Source organism: Alosa alosa, chromosome 16, assembly GCF_017589495.1.
Source record: "Alosa alosa isolate M-15738 ecotype Scorff River chromosome 16, AALO_Geno_1.1, whole genome shotgun sequence".
In the NCBI taxonomy this organism is placed as follows: domain Eukaryota; kingdom Metazoa; phylum Chordata; class Actinopteri; order Clupeiformes; family Clupeidae; genus Alosa; species Alosa alosa.
Window position 1 is genome coordinate 25,909,220 of NC_063204.1, and position 20,868 is coordinate 25,930,087.

Here is a 20,868-nt window from a genome sequence, read left to right on the forward strand (position 1 = left end):
TGTGTGTGTGTGTGTGTGTGTGTGAGTGAGAGAGAGTGTGTGTCTGTGTGTGTGTGTGTGTGTGTGTGTGTGTGTGCATGAGGTCACTGGGCTGATACGGGGCTATTTGACTGACCTTGGAGCGGGTGGAGCGCGGATGAACCACTTGCAGTCCACGGCCTCCGTGGCTAAGGCCTTGCCCTCTTTGGTGATTTGAGGAGATTCGATGATCCCCTCGGGCCCTCCCATTTCAAACTCACACACTGTGGCATCAGGCATGAGGTGGAGATGAGGGTTGGACACATCCAAAAGAAAACACACACACACACACACACACACACACACACACACACACACACACACACAGGTTAGAGGCCACTCTGGGATTATGGATCAGTCAGAGTAATGCATTCATTTGGGCGACGCTTATAGGAGAATAAATGGTACCTACGGGGCAGAGGTTTGGGGATTCCTAGGTCTTTAAAGTCAGGATCTGAAACGAGAGAAAACACATTCATTTCTCACAAGAAGACCCACAAAAACACACACACACACACACACACACACACACACACACACACACACACACACACACACACACTGTACTTAAAAGCTGATGCAGATCTGCCTTTGTTGAGGTAAACAGTCAACACCTCTCATCTGCCAATCCCGCCAGGCAGACCAAACAAGTTTATTTGTAAACAAATAAACAAGTCAACAAACATGCCTGTTAGGGCTTCATAGCATGTGTGTGTGTGTGTGCGCGCGTGTTCAGGTGTGTGTGTGTGTTCAGGTGTGTATGTGTGTGTGTGTGTGTGTGTTTGTATGGATGTATGTGTGTGTGTGTGTGTGTGTGTGTGTGTGTGTTTGTGTTTTTGCTTTGTGGTAACCAGCGTCGGCAAAGCCAAACGCTTGCAATTCCCAGAACGAAAGCTCAGAGAGAGGCTGCACAGCTGAGAAGTCCCCTCTCTCACAGTCTAAAGGACGTGAACGTGGCCTGTGAGAAGAGTTTGGGTGAAGTTGTATTGACCTGACTCTAATTTGCCACTTCAAAAAAGAAACTTAAGAACATTAGCAGGGTGACTTTAATTAACTTTGCTTAAACCTTTCGAATTGGAGGGCTTCACTCATTCACTCCCACCCCCCTTCCTTCTCCCCAGCTGCCCTCAGCGGCCTCCTCTTTTAGTGAACTAGAGTGGACTGGGCAGGCTCACTGTCCCAGCACTGCACATTTAGGTGGGGATCACACTGACCAGCAGCAAGCAGCAGGTTTCCTATTGTTCTCTATGGTTTGGCAGCAGAACGGTGGCAGCCCTGGTGCTGAACAGGCTGAGCATTGAACTTGGTTCAACTTTCAAAGCACAACGTGAGCATATTCAATTGTTAGTTTAGGCAAACCGTTTGTGTTATTTAGGAACAAGATAGAACTTATGGTAACACTTTACTTGACGGGTGAGTTCATAACACATTCATAGCAGCTGTCATAAACTGCACATAAAGCATTCATGACTGTTTCATGAGATATTCATACCAAACCTTTCATGAATGTGGAAGACAGAATGACGACAACTTGTCAAAATAAAAGTCCAACATCGTATTTGTGTAACCTGGATACCATTAATTTAATCTCTCCAGCCTTTGTAAATATTTCATGAATATCTTATGAAGTCTACATCAAATGTCACTTACACATCTCAGTCTTAGGATGACAGCCTTCTGAGTTTACACTCTTAAAATGAATGTGTTGTCCGTATTTGGACACAGAGATGTGTTAAAAACAACGCAACTTGTATTGTTTTTAACACATTCGTTTTAAGTGTAGCCTCCATAAATCAGGCAATCACATATAGTATAGTATGTCTCTAAATATATATGAATGAAGACCATTCAAATGATCTTTCCGGTAGCCTGGCTGACAGACTGGGGACCCTTTGTTCACTTCCATTTTTTTTTATGGCGACCACAGAGGGTTAAAGTCTTACTCAGAACAAGGGCCCTATCGAGAGCAGCTCAAATTACCCATCCATAAAAGCCCTTGATTTTACAGCTGCCCTAAAATTGCACATGCATGGCTATTTATCGAGATGCGATCTGGTTTATGTGCTGCCAAGACATCTATTACACTAACCGCCCTTCTCATTGTTCCTGGGCCAGTTATTTTAGGAGCTGTAGGGACAGTGACCCAGGTCTGTGGTTGTGAGGGATGCTTTGCTGTTAAGGGCACACAAATGCTTGACTTAGATACACTTGCAGCTAGTAGTTGCTGTAGAACAGAATTTGTATGCGTAATAAAAATTGTACTGCATACTGTAATGCAAGCATCCTTCATGGTGCTATAAAAGGCAGCGAACACAGAAAGCATACCACTTAGCACATCGTCTGTACATAGCCATCTCTCTTCACCAGAAGATTTTCATGATATCAATTCACCTCTGTAAAGCACAGAAACATTACTCTGGGTTAAATGGCAAGGTTGTGACAGCTGCACAGGTGGTTTATAAGGTGGGGGATATCGTATCGATTGTAACACTAACCCACTATGTTCTGTTTTATATATCCTGCCTGCCTCCCACTGGATTTTTTTACCACATAAGACACAGCATCAAATCACAACAGATTAAACCACTTCTACCTCTTAACTTTCAGGGGGGGGTGAAATTGATTTTTGAGCGCAGAAATAGTTTTGAGCGCAGTGAGAGATGCTTGTGCTCAGGCTTTCTTTTCCACTGTCTCACTCACAGTCTCGGGGGATTAGCAGTATGATCTAAGTGTCAAGTGCAACTAAAGACGCATTCACAACACCTGCTCTCCCCACACGCCTCTCGCTGTGTCGCCAGCGAACGTGGCGACGGCGCTGCTTGAGCGTGTGATTACACACGAGCCGTCAGCGGGGCTGTAGCGTTTGCCTGTAGGCAGGCCGCCCCTGGAGAAGCATTTCCTCGCTTTCCTCTGGAGGAACCCAAAGCACTGTGCATCGCTGGCACAGGATCCACCATCGGCTAATTAACCGACCACACCTGATTGATCAAAGGTTTTATAATGATCTGATGAGATTAATCAAATGTGAATCAGTGGGGAGAAGCCTGACTGATTCAGTCTGTCCTACCGTGGGATGCCCTGCTATGGTAGCGTGAGGATTTGATTGACAAGAAACCTAGTACAGAATGATAAGACATCCTGTCTCTATGGAAATTCTCATAGAAAGTCCCCATGTAGTCTGTTAAACAGTCAGCTAAATGAAAAAATAAATCTTCTCTCTACCAAGCTGCCCTCAATATGATGGGCAAATGATGACATGAGGTCTCAGTTACTCAGTTACTGGACTTGCACAGAAGACACAAGACACAGGCACTGCAGCGTCTGGTTTGACTTGCAGAGAACGATCAGCAGAGATGACACCCGACACCTACATCCTTACTCCAACTGGTTTTGAAAATACAGGAGCTAGTTTAGCGTAAGCACCTTCTGTATGTGTAAGTGCACAGTGGGTACCCCTGAGCCATCCATCCTCTGAGCCATCCATCCCGCCCCCCCTTTCTCACACACACATACACACACACACACACACACTTAACTCACTGTACTGTCCTACCCGTCTAAACACCAGTAATCAGTTTCAGCCCCTCTCACTACATGACATGCAGTTGACTGGCAGTGTGTGGATAGGATCCCTGATCAAAGCGTGGAGAGAAGAAGGATATGGGTGGGGGGTGGGGGTGGGGGGGGGTTCTCTACGCATTTACATTCACAATGAAGTACGCGTTTGTGAGTCAGAGTCAGGAAGGCAAGCAGGCTTTTCAAACTGAATCCAGTCATGTCCATACTCCTTTCAAAGCATGCCCAGTTGGATCTGAGAACAGAAGGGGTGGAGTGGAGAGGGCTTTTGGTTCTGATGGACAAAAAAAATCAAGCATAATTGAATGTGTACCTGGAAAAAGACAAAAAATAAATAATAAATCTATAAAAAATCAGATAGAAATCACACAGACACTCCCTAAAAAAAGACATGGCCATCTTCTGATAATCCATCAATCCATCTCTGTTTCTATCTCCCTCTCTCTCAATAAATCTGGCTTTCAGTTCAAGCAGTGCCATCAAAGTGATTTTTTTTTTCAGGTTGGCTTTGGGGATGGGATTTTAGGGGTTGGACTGAGGTTGGGTTGGCTGCCGTATGAGAAATGTGGGCTTTCAGAGCGAGTCAAGTAGAAAAGAGAGATGTCGGGAGAGGAGCCTGCTATCTGATCTGAGTCCTGTGTCAACAGCGAGTCGTCCGTCAGACACAAGTGAGAAAGCCATGGCTGGCTCTGGCTGTATCTCCCGCCGAGAGTGACACAGGAATGCAGGGCTGAGATTGGGAAGTGTGTACCTATCTGTATGTGTGTTTGTGAGAGAGAGTGAGTGTGTTTGTGTATCTGTATGAGTGTATGTGAATGTGCCTGTGTCTGTATCTGTGTATCTATGTGAGTGAGTGACAGAGAGTGTGTGTGTTTGTGTATCTTTGAGTGTGTGTGTGTGTGTGTGTGTGTGTGTGTGTGTGTGTGTGTGTGTGTGTGTGTGTGTGTGTGTGTGTGAGTCTGTGAGTCTATAAATGTGTGTGTTATGCGAAGGGGGAGGGGTATGATGCTGGTACTGGTGAGAGATAAATCTGTTGAGTGTTTGGTGTGTATGCACGAGACAGTGGGGGCTCCGTCAGTGCTGGGGAGGGATAATAAATCAGGAGGCTATAGGTTTGTTGCTGTTGTTTTGTTTTTGTTTTGTTTCTGTTTGGTGGGGTGTTGATAGAGGAGGCAACTCGCATGTGTGGATTCGGATGCCTGCCCTTGTAAGCAGCTGAATTTAGAGCAGAGCTGGATCAGATGTGGCCAAAACTGGGCCAGATCCTTCCCTGTGCTGCTGAGAGGGATGTCCTGACAGGTCTATTTACCCGTGCATCCCTTGGCCGCCTCTGACCTCAGCGAAGATGAGGATGTCACTCAAAAGTCGGCAAAGCCCCGCTGTCACCCAAAGAGAGAGAGGATTTATCATTCCGCAGGGGAAATTCCAAAGCAAAACTAATAAGGTGAGTGCTTGGGTGATTATTATGCATGTGATGTGTGTATGTGCACGCAAATGTCTCTCTCTCTCTCTCTGTGTATATGTGTGTGTGTGTACATGAATGTGTGTGTGTATGTGTGTGTGTGTGTGTGTGTGTGTGTGTTCAAGCTCATAAACAACCAGAACCTTCCCTTTTTTCCACTAACAAATGACTTCCGCACTGTATTTGAGGATGGGTGAAATAAGAAAATCAAAGTGGCAGATAGCTAATGAAACAACGACCTTCAGGTCAAGTCGCTGGTTACAGACTTGATTTATTATTCGGGGTTGCCATCGCTTACCTCAAAAGGCCAAATAGTCCCAAAGGAAAACAACCAAAAGCCCCCCCCCATCAATAACACCCCCCACCTCATAACCACCAACTCTTGGTATTACACAAAAATTACAGGCAGGTTACCATGGGAACCCTACAAGGGAATAAAGGGATGATAGCTGCAAGGGCCATTGCATTCAGTGCCTGTCTACAGCTGAATGTGGTGTGGGTGTGTGCGCACATCTTCATACAAGATCTGCACACACTGAACAGGTCCTCTCCACATTTGAGTAGTGATCTAATCTTCAACCTGTTGAGTTGTGACTCATATTTTCTGAGGATACGATGGGGAAAAAAGAAAGAAAGAACAAAAAGAGGTGATGTATTTACTGGTGCCTCTTCATGCACACACACACACACATGCACACACACACACACATGCACACACACACACACACACACACATGCACACACACACACACATGCACACACACACACACATGCACACACACATACACACAGACACACACACACACACACACACACACACACACACACACACACACACACACACACACACACACACACGACGCTAAGACGCCAAGACGCCAAGACGCCATGCACACGCACGCCTGCATCGCACACACACATACAGAGTCTCGCTCTCACACAGGCCGTTCCAGACACGTTCACCGTCAGTATCTGTCCCATCACCCCTAGATACACTTCTCATCTATTCCCCTTCACACAGTCATCTGCCAGGCCGGGCCCATCTCCACTGGCAATTTGAGGCCAGTGGCACAGCAGCATCAGCCGCTGAGGATGAGCAGGCATCTCAGGGCGGAGAGAACCGACATGCAATCCCAGCACTGTTGCCTGGCATGTGTGTGTGTGTGTGCGTGTGTGTGTGTGTGCGCGTGTGTGTGTGTGCGTGTGCGTGACACAGTGAGAAAGGTCACTTGAGGCTAGAGAGTGGCGCGCCATGCTTCAGTTCTGCTCCTTGAAGTGAGGACAGCAGCTTGAGTCTTTTTTTTTTGGTCTTTTTCATCTCACCATCCATGCAATGTGTGATGTGTTTAGCGAAATGTGGAGTGCACATGCACACACAAGTGTGTTTCCCGACAAACAAAACAGCGCTTCGTTCTCCTAATTTGGTCTTGATTTGAAAAAGAGCAACAAAAAAAAAGGAAACGATAAAGACATTGAAAGATACAAAAACGAAGTGGTTCTAATGCTTCGTCTCTGAAACAAGCAGGCCACTGGTCCCTTGCATTAGGGAAAACATGACAGAAAATCATTAGGACGCATAAATCAAGCACCGCAGGCGCGTCCCCATCGGCGGCTGAGAGAAACAGAATATATTAGCCGGGGTTGAGAGCGGGAGGAACAAGACGGGTTGCCGTCGCATCTTGGAAGAACGAGGGAATAAAAAAGCAAAAAACATTACAGGCCATGCTGCCATTTTGTTTAATTAAGAGATTAATACATTTGCAGGTTGTCACCGGCTGTCAGCGTTGCCATCAGGGGTCGTAAAAAAATAGTCGAATCACAACAGATTAAACCACTTCTACCTCTTAACTTTCAGGGGGAGGGGAAATTGATTTTTGAGCGCAGAGAGAGTTTTGAGCGCAGTGAGAGATGCTTGTGCTCAGGTTTTCTTTTCCACTGTCTCACTCACAGTCTCGGGGGATTAGCAGTATGATCTAAGTGTCAAGTGCAACTAAAGACGCATTCACAACACCTGCTCTCCCCACACGCCTCTCGCTGTGTCGCCAGCGAACGTGGCGATGGCGCTGCTTGAGCGTGTGAAGACAACAAGAAAGCAGTGAATCCCTCAACCCCCATCCTCTCCTTGTATAAGCGACCTTTGCAGGCGGCGTCCTCAGAATGCAGAGCAGATAGGATGGAGCTGATAGGAAGAGCGAGGGGCGGGAGAGGAGGCATCATGGCCAGGTTCCCGAGCGCTCAGCTGTTGCCATTTAATGGTTGAAGGGGAAGCCTGTGAGTGGCATACATGTGTCGCTCTGCTTTGGATGCACACAATGGCAGAGTCAGTGCCTCAGCCCATAAGCCCAGGCTTAGTACACAATCTGTCCAAGCTTACAGTGTTTACCCACAACAGCCACATGGAAGAAAGGAAGAGAGAGCAAAAGAAGGAATGAAAGAAAAAAAGGGAAAAAAATCATAAAAATGACTTTGCCTTACGGCACTACAAAGCGCAGGGGCCATGTGTGTGTGTGTGTGTGTGTGTGTGAGCGTGTAAGCCCCCGCGGAAGAAGGAGCGGTAGAAGGAGCCATCACACGCACGCCGCACCCATTCTTCTTCACATTGAGAATGCAAAACTGTGGGTCACAAACCGAGCATGACAGAGCATGGATGGGTACTGCTGGCTCTTGAAAGAGTCCATGTTTTCCACATTTTACAAAGAACACATCCTCTTCTAACGACACATTGAAATCATTGCACAGGTTTGGACTGAGGACTTCAAATAATAAGGCAGCATTGTCCTCCATGATGCCGGTATTCCAGTGCCTCCTGATTGCCTGTGCAGCATCAGCGTGAGTGAGTAGTGCCAAAGTCCTTTTAGGCAAGTCCCTCCACTCGGCGGCCATATACCAACGTTTTATGGGCACTCATCGGGCACAGTCTTTCGGTCGAACCGCGCGGCGCTAAGGCTTCACGACACCAATCTTGCTCCAGCGGCGAGATCACAACACATGATTGGCACGATGTCTTCACAACACACCATATGATTGGCTCAATGTATTCACATGTCGACGTTTTGCCGAGGAAGGGGTGGGATATGTGTAGACAACGGCCATATTGGCGTGACAAACTAGCCCCATGCATTTCTATGGAGTATTTTTTGAGTGCTGTGTCTCCTCATTAGAAAGTCTCTGGTAGTACTCTGTATTCTCTATGCCTACATTTCCCAGTGGCCTTGTTTCACTCCGGCTGCTTGCCGGTGACATTTAAATAACCAACTGATTAATATCTGCCGAGGTGCTAAATTGCTTAATCAGACTAATGAATTACTTCAATTAATCACTGCAGGGAGGGAATGGGATTGAGCGCTAAGACCTGGGACCCAGTACAGGAGTTCACGCTTCGCTGGCTTATCACTTCCACCCCACCGACAGCCTGTTTGGCTGAAGCACAGACGGAGTTGAAGGGATCGGAGAGACAGAGGGGATGGGAGTTTGATTTGGCTTTCAGAGCCTTTGCAGTCTTTGTTAACCCTCTGTATGTGCTGTGCCTCCAGAACAGCAAGCTAAAGAGAGGCGGGGGCTGTTATCTATACCATAACGTACACAAAGACATGAAAAGAACGCGCAAGTGCAAAATCCGTTTAGAGACCGTCGACCTCGCACGCTCGCCTCGGATATGAAAAGGAAATTGCAGGAAGCGCGAAACCAGTGAAAGAGAATTCTGACAGGCGATACAGCAGAAAACTACAAAACAAAAAAAAAACAGAGGCTGGGAGAGATGTCTGGCAGCTAATGATACTATTCACACGATTCCCTTTGATTTATTGGACGTGGGTTGGTGCCTTGCCCTAAACAGTGATTAGTGGGAATAGACGGCCTCGGTTTGCGCAGTCGGAGTTTCTCAGGATCTAAAGCCCGCTAAGCTCTTGTGCTCTGTCTCTGGCCATGAGCCACGTTGGATTGTGGGCTGTGTTTATGTCATAGTCCCCAATCAAAACACACTCTGTGTGTGGGGGGGCCTACCATGCGCAAACGGTTTGTGACTATCTCCCGAAAAAGGGAAAAAAGAGAGACACGGAATGGCAAGAGGGAAAGGGAAAGGACATCTTTTCATGATAGACCTACTGTACAGTTCTTTTCTGTTGTTTTTGGAGGGGTAGGGAGCGGTGCATACAGTAGCTCTAACACACAAACTGAGGTCTGTCTTCTCTTGTCACACCAAATCCTTACACTTTGTTTTCTGCTAAGCGTCTTCCTGGACGGGACAACGGTTGGAGGTTTTACTCCGAATGCGCCGCTCGCACTTCGCTAGGATTACTCTGACCCCTGCGCTGGGGACACAGCTCCCCGCCATTGATCAAGCCGTTAAATCAGCAGCCCTCAACGCAGCTGCGGCCCGGCGGTCGTCTCCGTCCGCCTCTGTTTGGCAGCCGGGTCCCCTGGGGGAGGCGCTGCCATATCTATTTCTGATACCGGTCAATAGCGGCCAGCCCTCGGCCCCCTTCTCCTAGATTGGCAATCGCTCACGCAGCCAAGCCGAAATACTGACAAGGCAGTTGTCCACGCACAGGTGTTTCCATTTAAATTAATGCCTCTTGACAGCCACAATCAACTCAGTTCACATCCAGCTTGTGGACCCGTAAATCAATACTACAGTAAATCCATTTCATTACGCCACCATTGCATATTGTAACGCTTCTGGGCTGGGGGGAAGCTCAGGAGGGACACAACTGAAAGGTAATTAGAAAGTCTGATTACATTTTAGAGATTGTATTTGCCACCAAAGGATTTTCACACAGCATATTTCCCCAATCCCTCTATATAGGTATGGACCCTTTCAATCTGCTCCTAGAGGATTTCCGGTTGAAATATTCAGAACCAATGCAGATACTTTGAAAATTACAGTAATCGGACTTTAGCATACAGTAATGTTCTACAAAAGTTGACTTTATGTAAAATTTTGTCTTTTTACTCTATTTTTGTTTGTCCCCATGTTACAGTACCATTAGCTCAATAAATTTTTTCTGTGCCTCCAGAAATGCCTTAGGAACGCTTTACTGTAGAATTGTTTGTTTCTGCAGTTGAAAGGGTCTATAGGCCTATGAATACATACTGTACACGATCCCCCCTCCCACACACACACACTTGTCTTTGGAAAAAACAAAATCAGTGTTTTCAAAACTCCATGTACATCTGGTGGTCACTGTATTCTTCTTTGCTTTTTTTCTTGTTGTAAAATACCAGAGGTGGAAAAAGTACAAAAATATTGTACTCAAGTAAAAGTACCAATACCTTGATGAAACATTACTCAAGTACAAGTTAAAATACCAATCTGAAAATGTACTTTAAGTAAAAAGTTACTTAGTTACTTTTTTTTTTTTTTAAACCAGAACAACCAGTTTTACCAGAGACTTTCTAATGAGGAGATACAGCACTCAAAAAATCCTCCATAGTAATGCATGGGGTTAGTCAGTTGTCTACAAATATCACAACCCTTCCGCTGCAAAACGTTGACATGTGAATACATTGAGCCAATCATGTGGTGTGCTGTGAAGACATCGCGCCAATCATCTGTTGTGATCTCGCTGCTGGAGCAAGATTGGTGTCGCGAAGCCTTACGCACACACATTTCTGCCGGGGCCAGATGCACGATAAGTGCCCAAAAGCAATGCAATATGGCCGCCGAAAGTGGAGGTACTTGCCTGAAAAGGATTTTATCCTAGCTCGAGTTGCTGCAGCCAGCAGCTAAGGCAGCCATGTTCATGCTCCCAGTGTGTAGCCAGTAGCTGCAGCAACTCGAGCTAGGTAAAACCGATTGTTTCAGTTTTGTTCATACCGACAGTACTCGGTGACGCTTGAGAAATGGAGATCTATGTGAAAAATCACCGGAGTTCTCCTTTAAGTTTGAGCAGTAGTTGATTTTCAAAGTTAGTTGCACTCATCCTTGCGTCGCTTTGCAGTGAACAGTAATCCAACTGAAAAGCCCCTCACAGGCAGCTGAGGCAGGCAGGCCAATGTTGAGTTGTTTTTTTATATTTGGAAACAAGCAGAAGGTTCAGCAGATTAAAGGGCCGAACTGGGGGGAGAGGGAAGTATAGGGCCCCAATGGAGGAGAGGGCCCATGAAAAGTGGAATACGGGGGGTACAACATTTTCACCAGGCATTAGTAATAACTCAGGTAATCCACACATAAAAAATCCAAACCACTCCATAAGTAGAGTCATGTGTAATGAAGTGGAATAACACAGGGAAAAAGTATTGAACAAGCTAAGAAAAAGCACTAAGGCAAGGAAAGGGAAGGAACGAGCTGGAATTTGTAAGTAGTTAGAGAGTAGTTATCCTTTCTATCTGTGCAAATTAATATAAGCTTGGTTAGTATATTGATGGGCTATAAAAAGGTTTTTCATTACCAAGGTGTCACACAAGAAACATTTCATGATGGATAAAAGCAAAAGCTCTCCTAAGACCTTTGCAACCTTTATTGTTGCAAAACATATCAATGAAACTGGTTACAGATGCATTTCAAAACTTCAGAATCTTCAGTAAGCAGCATGGGAGCCATTATCTGCAAGTGGAAGAAACATCACTGCCATGCAGGATCTCCTCGCAATATTTCTGACCAGGGAGTCAGACGGATAGTCAATTCCAAAAGCCAAGGACCACTCGGAGTAAGCTCCAGAAAGACTTGAAGGCAGCCAATTAAATTAAATTCAATTAAACAGTTCTGAAGTAACTAAAGATCAGGATTCACAAGAGGGACCCCTGGAATCTGTTTAGAACAATGGGCCAAAATCACACCTGATACTGTGACTAATACGCTTTTGTCATACAGGAAATGTCTTGAAGCTGTCTTTACAAACAAAGGCTTTTCCACAAAGTATTGAAGAAATTTCAGTAGGCACGCTCAATACTTTTTCCTGTGTCATTCCACTTTAATACACATAACTCTTTATGTTTGGAATTTTTATAATGCGGTGTTAATATAATGTGTGGTGAAAAATTTCGAATAGACTCACTGGAAATTTAAGCTAATTACTGAATTTTTTTTATATATATGTCCACCATATTTTATTTTTACCTGAATATTTTAACTTCCAAATTAAATGTCAAAATGAATGTCAGACGAAATTTAAAGTTTGACTGACTGATTTTTGTATACAAAACATAGTGAAAACTGTCTAAGGTCACTTTCCCTTGCTAAAGTGCTAAATGGTTTAGTCCGGCCTGCATGATTCATAAGGTAGTCTATCTTTTGTTTATTTAGTTGAGCATCGCTAGTAGTGGACTGCTAATTGTTGTGCTGCTGGTGCAATGTTTTCTCCAAGAAAGCCAAGTCAGGTTACTAAAAAGAGAGACATCAAAATGAGGGGAAACAACTGCTAATAAACTTCTTTCCAAAGAAAGGTGAGCACAAACGCCAAAAAAACTAAAATCCCATGGTGTTTGCTTGAATATCTCAGCTATCATGCTAAAACGAACTGAGACAACCCATTGAAATAGCGGAAAATACACTTTCATAGGTTAGGCTACACATGTAATCTGATGCATCTCGTGATCCATCTCCATCTCCATCCCTTTCAGAAAGACTGCATGGCGCCAGCTTGATTCATGCCCTGTTGTAGGCCACATGCTAATCATTATCACTAGGCTAGTGGTTTAGGGCCGGTTTCTTATTCCTCTCCCTTTCTGTTTTCAAGTTAGTCTTAACTTTTTTTTTTTTTACAAGTAACGATGGGATTTTTATGTAGCTTAAGCACAATACTTCACTCAAAATGTAATCAAGTAAAATTTTAAAATACCGATTTTATAAACTACTTAAAAAATACAAAATACACAGAAAACTACTCAATACAGTAACGGAGTAAATGTATTTCAATTACTTTCCACCTCTGTAAAATACTGTATTCAAGAACAGCAAATTATTTGGGAAAAATCACTATTTTTGGTTTCAATACTGCTTGCATTTTACTGTATTTCAACTTCTTAGTTGATACTGTAACTTTCACTCTTGTATGGAAATACATATAGAAAGCCTAAGACAGAAGAGCTTTAGGTTTTAACAACAGTGTGTACATGATGTATCCAAAATGTCATATTATGACAAAAGTGTTTGTAATGTGAGGCTAATGTTTGCTTTTAAAGATGTGTTTTTGACATTTTGAATGCTGTGTGTCATTTTGCTGGAGATTTGAGGCATTTTGCATTTTGTGTGAGCAATTGTGGGTTTTGTGTGTGGAGTTTTGAAAAATAGACACAGAGTTTTGAAAACGTGTGTAAACAATTGTAAAAAACTGTAAACACCTCAACTTAGCACACTTTTAAAACAGAGGCTGCCTGCTGTTCTTCCAGTCTGCCGTGTCTTCCAGTCCAATATGAGTGGATATTTTATGGGTATATCTTTAGGATTATAAACTAGTATTGCTTCATTGATTTAGACAGCAGGTGATTGTGGACCAGGAACATACAGAATGTGGACCAGATCTGGCCCGCACTCAGAACGGATGTATTCCAATGTGTGCTGCTCTGGGCAGTGGAGGGAAGATGGCTGACACGGCGATGGTAAACAGTGTGTTGTGTGTGAGGGGTGAGCTTGCTCCCCAGAGACCCTGGCTGACCGGGAGGAAATCTCTCCTGCTCACTCGTTATTTCAGTCCAGCAGTCTCCCGCGCTGCACTTACTCTCCTTCTCCTTCTTTATCTCCTAGTACTCTATCTCTATCACTCTTTCTCTACGTCGTCTCTTCCTCTATCTCTCTCTCTCTCTGTCTGTTATGGATCTCCTTCCTTCCCTGTATTTTGTCCTCATGGTTTTTTCTCCTTCTCTTTCTATCCACTATCTCTATCTATCTTTTGATCCACCGCCCCCCCTCTCTTTCTCACCGTTTCAAACCTAAACAGAATTAAATTATGCAATTACTCAAACAGCAAAAGACAACTTGTTCTAATGCAAGAGCTGGAGGTCCAAGCTACAATCCACCATAACACAACATCCAACACACATGCGACACACACACACACACACACACACACACACACACACACACATACACACACACACAAACACACACAACTGCTGGCTAGGCATTGTAATACGGTGCAGGTTTTTCGCACCTTTGCATCAACCGAGAAAGCCTAGGATATCCAAAAAGAACAGTAAGTGGATTTGTGGGCTGCATTAAGAATATTACATCAGTGCAGATCCCTAAGCTGACAGCTGGCCAAAAGGAAAATAAGGAGTACGCTCCCGCAGCCACAAACTCTCAGCCCAAGTCACTGCAGTCCTTCGAGCGTCTCATTTTTATGGGAATCTACAGCACCAGTGAGACCACCTCCATACGCTAAGATTATGGCTTTAACAAATGTTTTTATAATGAAGACTAAATATCGGTGAATGGTGTATTTTAAAGAACTTTGTTATCTTTAGAGTCACATTTGCATATTATTCAGTATATGATTCTTTTCATTTCATATCAAGTCAATGACAGTCAAGTTCTGCATTTTAGACGTGTGGAAGAATGAAATCCACATTTAAGAAGCAGTTATTCCTTATTTGGAGATGTAAAATAGCTGAAGGCAACTATTTTAGATAGGCAATAGATAAGATTCATTTTAGATTCATTATATTCATTTTAATGCTCTCAATGGGCTGTAGCCAGAAATCATTGGGAGGATCTGATGTCATTAATTAAATAAATACTCAGTTCATATACTCAGAATAGTTCAGAGAGGCAAAGGCACAGAGCAACCACCATATGTGACATATAAATACACACATTATCATATACATATTGTAATTTACCCTCAAGCCACATGGTCTGACACAGCCGCTTGTCCACTATGGTAAGGTTTTGCCTCACTGAGAGCAATGTTACATGTGTGCTAATATATATCCTGTGATAGGCTAATATCCTGTGACATGCATGAATCCATCTGCCTGCTTCTGTTTTCCACCTGCCTCCCTCTCCCCTTCATTCTCCTCTGCCCCCACACACCCACACGCACACACAACCTCTATCCTTTTTTACATATAGAACCAATATGACAGCTGTCAGATCCAGAGTTACTCCAAATCAACACCTCATCATGGCCAGATCCATTACTGTGCATCTATAACTGGCTAGAGCCATGTCAGAGTAAGTCTGGATCTGCAGCAGATCATGGTCAGATCCATCCCAGAGTTGGGGTATGATCCACTGCAGAGCCAGCTGCCCTCAGGGCCATGAGAATATTTCTCCTCAAACGCCACACCCAATTCATGGGAGGGGGAAAAAAACACTGTCAGTGATCCATTCATTGGTTTAAAGGAAAAGACATAAACTCCCACTATTGAACCCCAGCCTTACAAATTTACCTGCATGGGATCAAACTGATTATGTGCCCCACCTCCTGGGGTCTCAACAAAGCCAATTACAAGAGTTTGTGCTGAGAACCCATTAAAGGAGAAGATCTGCCCTCTTCCAGTAAACTCTCACAGTCAAATTACTGCAAATCACTAAGGCCAGAAGAGGTCGGACAATCCAATCTGATGGTGCATCTAATGCTACAGTGGGCTTTATTATTGAGATCATCCTTACTACAGTAAATATGATATGAATAATAGGATTTCAAAGAGTCTCCAACAGAAAGTAAGTACTGTACTTAAACATGTTTTTGTATTGAATGTTCTGATAAAGTAAATGAGTTATTAAGACTCTGATATTAAGAATCTATTATGAGATATTAAGAGAAACTGTAAGACGAGGTAGCCTCTGACCATGCATTAATTGGTGTAATTTTAATCGTTATAAATATTTTTATTCAATGATGGTCCTCAGGTTGCTCCGTTAGAATAGTGGTCCTTGGCCTTGGGTCACAATCAGTTGAAAATGAAAACTTCCTATTGTAGGTGTATGTGAGTTTTGTAGGGTACAGTAGAGGTTTTAGGAAACCGTGTTTTCCTCTGTCTGTTAGAGGACAGACACCTTTATGTTACACAACTAAACGGCTTTAAACTAGGACCAACCTGTCAAGAAAATATAGCAACACCTTTACAACAGGAAACAGACTGTGTCAATAAATAAGAGCAAAAAATAACCCCCCCCCCCTTATGTTCTCAATATGCTGCACATGGAAAGAACCCTCCTCTCCCCAAAACACACACACACACACACACACCCCAAACTGATCCAGATGAGGCCTGACCTCCATCACTAATCCCCTCAGATGCTGGCAGACATCACTGCTCCAACTGCTTTGCTATAATGGATCTAATGGAGCGAGACTGTGTCACTTTTGCTTCATTTAACATCGAGTCCACCATGCATCATGCATGCATGCAGACCTTAATATCCAGCATAAGGTTTACATTAGCCATAAACATAACTATACAAACATACATGCTTACTGGTCGAACATAAGAATCAGTTATGCTTATGTTTCTGATATTATGTGACAGCTGGGGCTTTGCTTTTCAGAAATTTAAGACTTTTTGTCAAGGACTATAGCCCTTCCATACTGACATTGCTGCATGAATACTAGAGTATGTATCAGCTTTACCAAGAGCAGAGGGTCCATCCTATATGTCATATAATATACCATAACACTTAAATTAAAGGATGCTACAAAAGCTCTTAAAAGTAACTAACACCACAGCTATATCATCCACACAATAAAAAAGTCGTGTTATGCAGTTGCTGACATTTATGGCCCATAATGCATTACTTATGAGCAACTCTTCAATGGGAGGATGTTCAATTCCCCTGCAGGTTCTTCAAGCATTGCCAACAACCAGTACTATTACCAAAGTGCAAACACCAGTCATTACAATGAATTCTTTGTAAGTTTATTAGCACCACAGCCATAAAAAAATGGACAACAACATGATGATAAACTAGATGTACCGCAGAGCGGTACAAAATATGACCGCCGCCCAGTCCAGCACATTTTTTCCACAAAAATAAATCACGCTGAAAGGCCTATATGATTCTAACTGTCTCACTAAATTGCATTATCCACACTCAATTCTCACTGGTATCTGCTAGACAACAAGTACCAAAACATGATTAGTTCATAGATTTCACAGGTAAAATTCATTTTATACAACCCCACCCCCATCTTGCCTGTTCATAATTCTGAGAAATTCTTGAATTGTGTGCATGTGTGCGTGTACACGTTTATGTTTATGTGTGTGGGTGTGTGTGTGTGTGTGTGTGTGTGCGTGCTTGTGTGTTTGCCTGGTATGTGTGTTTGTGCATGTGCATGCATGCGTACATATGTCTACTGTGTGAGTATGTGTCATCGCATTGATTACTGTGAATGTATGTGTGTGCGTATCTGTTTATGCACATGTGCACATGGAATGGGTTAACATGACCCCTGGAGGCAAAACATACGGAAAAAATTGGTCATCCTAGGCCCTACAGTTCTCAAGATTTTTCACAGAAAACTGTGTCTGCCCCACCCTCCTTTGGGGGTCCAGTACAGCGGGGGCTACAGATCAAAACGAAAAACGATGGTTCCATGCTATCCATGTGGGGTAGATAGACCCCTGTCATTCACACTGATTTGTTCCCCTTTTTTTTAGCTTTGCTACAATCAGGTTCATTGAAACCTCAGAACCCAATGTCAGGCCCCCTCGTCATGTCCAATCGTTAACCACATTTATGAACTTCAAAACACTCCTGCTCCTGTCCACCCTCCCCACGTTCCTCCCACCACCCTCACTCCCCTCTCGCAGTCTGCCATCACGGTGGCGGGTGGAGATACGGTTATGGTGCACGGGAGCAAATTTCATTAGTCCTCTGCATGAGAAAGTGTTGTCACAGGCAACGGATTTCATTAAGGCCGCACATGACAGATCGTTGTCTGTGGCAGTCTGTCATATGTGTGTGCTGATTCCATTACCTTTATGGCTTCGACACACGGACCCACTCTAAAGGCCACTTAGGATGCTTCAGCGCTCGAAGAACTAATGTTCAGCTTCTGGCACGCCTAATAAGCCCGCAGAGGAGCCCCGGCGTCATACGATGGCCCTCTCTGTCAGACGTTATTTCAAACGACTCAAGCAAAGCGATCTTTCCTCCCCAGTCCCGAGCTCGCCAACAAACAGTCCAATTTCCCAAGCATTCCTGATGAGCGATACACACTCGCCTGCTCACTTTAAAGACAATTCCCGCTCCGAGTGTGATAAAAGCTTCATTTAATCTCTGTAGAGTTACGTCTGCCTAAACTGAGGGCAGCTCCTATTTGACACGACATTGGGAATCATCATCGACACTCAGCACAGAAAGGAGACTGCCACACCTGAAAAGACACATTTGCTACTTTAGTCACTAAAAAAGACTATAGACAACATTTTTTGGGGTACAGCAGTAAAGCACTGTTTTGGCAGATATGCTGAGCAAATCCCATCACTGCATAACATCACTGCATCATTGTAATAACAGAAAGTGCCCTTTAAATGTTGTAAAAGCAAATCCACTGAGCCATTTCAAATGAAACTCACAGAAATTGAATGAATACAAAAACAATATTGTAATCCATTTTGAGTAAATCATAAAATATACCCTTTAAAAATCCTCCATGGTTCTCGGGCGCCTCATTCAGAAATGGTAAAAATGTAGCAACTAAAAAAAGAAACTTGTTTACAGGTACTTTATTTGAGTTCCAAAGTACCTTAACCCTATATCTGTCTGAGTACCCTAAAGTTAGGGTACAAAGAACAGCAAAAACAACCATTTTAAGTATCGCTCTGGCTAGTATGAATGGCAATGCCCACACCGCATACTATAACGATATGACATGACATGAAGAGCAATATCGTATGGGATCACGTTCAGAGCTATTTTGAGAATGATAAAAAAGCTGACAGCTGATCAGAATCCATCGATTTTTTGACACCACATTCCTCAACATGAGGAGAGACTTTCAACATTCATCAACTTTACTTATTGTTGGTCAGTGTAAACGTTCAAAATTGTTATAGTAACAGTGATCTAGCGTTATTGTTTACTGGTGTGAATGACCTATTAGGCAGATGCACAGTCACTCATTAAGTCACAGTGCCCTTGCTTCACTATAATGACACAACACACTGCTAAACAGAGTGACATATTGAACACCAAATAGTGATAGCACATTAAATCTTTACATACTAGCATAACAGTGAGGATTAGGGTTAGGGTATAGTTAGGATACCGTATGGTCCCCTGAACTTTAGGATGCAACAAAATGTATAAACATTACAATACAAATGAGGATAATGTGTTATGAAATGCATAGGCCTAATGTTTTATGATGCAAAATGCCTAAACAGGCAAACTAAAAGACAGTACAGCTTTATTGCTTGCCATGTTGTATTTGATAGCCTCCTATGATTATCCTTGTGATTGAACCTCCACTGGAGCGGGGAGGCAGAGTGCAGCCATGCTTCAAGCCTGACCTTGTGAGCACTCGATTACCATCAAAGCCCCAGACATAACACTGCCTCTGTTCAGGCCATGAAATACCACTGGGGGTGAGAAATAAGAGCAGTGCCTCGATGCGCCGCCATGTACATGTGTCAATAATCCTCATCTGAGATTAAAGATTAAGAGGTTAGCCCATATGAGATTAGGAGGTCAGAGATATTCTGGATTTGGTTGTTGTGTTGTAACCTTATTGCCTTCATTTGGTGTGTGGGGGAGGGGGAGTACGGAAGATTGAGAAGGGTGACCTCAGTGCCTGGCTTTATTCGGGGAATGTGAAACAGAGGCGATGTGAGAAGCTTGACTGTTTGCAGTATGTGGAACCAAACACATTAATCCCTTCACAGCCTTCAATGCCTTCAATGCAACGTTGATGGATTTCACGGATTCGCATTCCGTCATTTTGTGCTGTGCCACCCTGTCGTGAGACGTCTCAATCAGTGGCCTCCAATGACGCAGTAACCACGGTTACGATTCCCCTTCCACACCTTCTCTGTCAACACAAGGCTCGTTGTTAAAGGGCGACTTGACATTCCCGACTGTGCCTTTAACATCTAATTTACCATGTTTGCTTTTAAAACTGTGAACTTGGGATAATAACAATATTAATTATTTTATAGGGGGAGTGGCAGGGACGGATATAAAACCACTCACTCTCGGCCCGGCCGGTCAGCTGGCATGGTCATTAGGAGAATGACTGTCTCTCGTCTGTCACATTACCAACAAGTTTTTTTTACCTTCTTCCTCTTTCTGAGCTGGCAGAGACAGCCACAGCTCTTTGCCCTCACTACTGTATGTTTGCCCCTCATTGAGGAGTCAGCCTTACGGAGCAGAGCCGATTAGACACCAGAGGAGACCACCCTCAACCCCCATCGACTGCCAAAAAATGGAAATCTAGCCCCCTCTTTCCGTCCCCAAACCACACAGAAAGAAATGCCCCCTGTTTCACTGAGGTGAGACAAGGCATTGTGAATCTCTCCACACAAATCACTATGCAAGTAAACACACACACACATACATACACACATACACATACACTCACATACACACACTCACACACACACACACACACACTCTCACACACACATACACACATAACAATGTCTTACATGACATGTATTTGACTTGGAAATAGGGTGTACAAAATAAATCCCCTGCTTACTGTCTTCAGGGTGTTCCAGTGCCACAAGGCTCCTGCTGCTGATGTAAACGGTGCACATTTGTCATGTTGAGAATATCTGCTCTCGCACAGTGCAAACACAGCTCTGTAAATACATCTCAGCTCAACAGCGAGCAACAAATAAATATGTAAACAGGAGGAGAGCAATGAGGGGCAAAAAAACAGTCAGGATGCACGCGCAGATACAGATGGGGGTCTAATGTACCATAA

General features: G+C 43.8%; 1 protein-coding gene across 1 annotated transcript in view; it reads right to left on the reverse strand.

Annotated features, from left to right (window-relative positions):
- neto1l (neuropilin (NRP) and tolloid (TLL)-like 1, like) overlaps positions 1–20,868 on the reverse strand; it is a 93,903-nt gene that overhangs the window by 27,872 nt on the left and 45,163 nt on the right. The window contains exons 5-6 of the mRNA XM_048266100.1: positions 431–472; positions 112–242 (exon numbers count right to left, since the gene is read on the reverse strand). Coding sequence (XP_048122057.1) covers positions 112–242; positions 431–472 — 173 coding nt within the window. The remainder of the gene's footprint in view (positions 1–111; positions 243–430; positions 473–20,868) is intronic.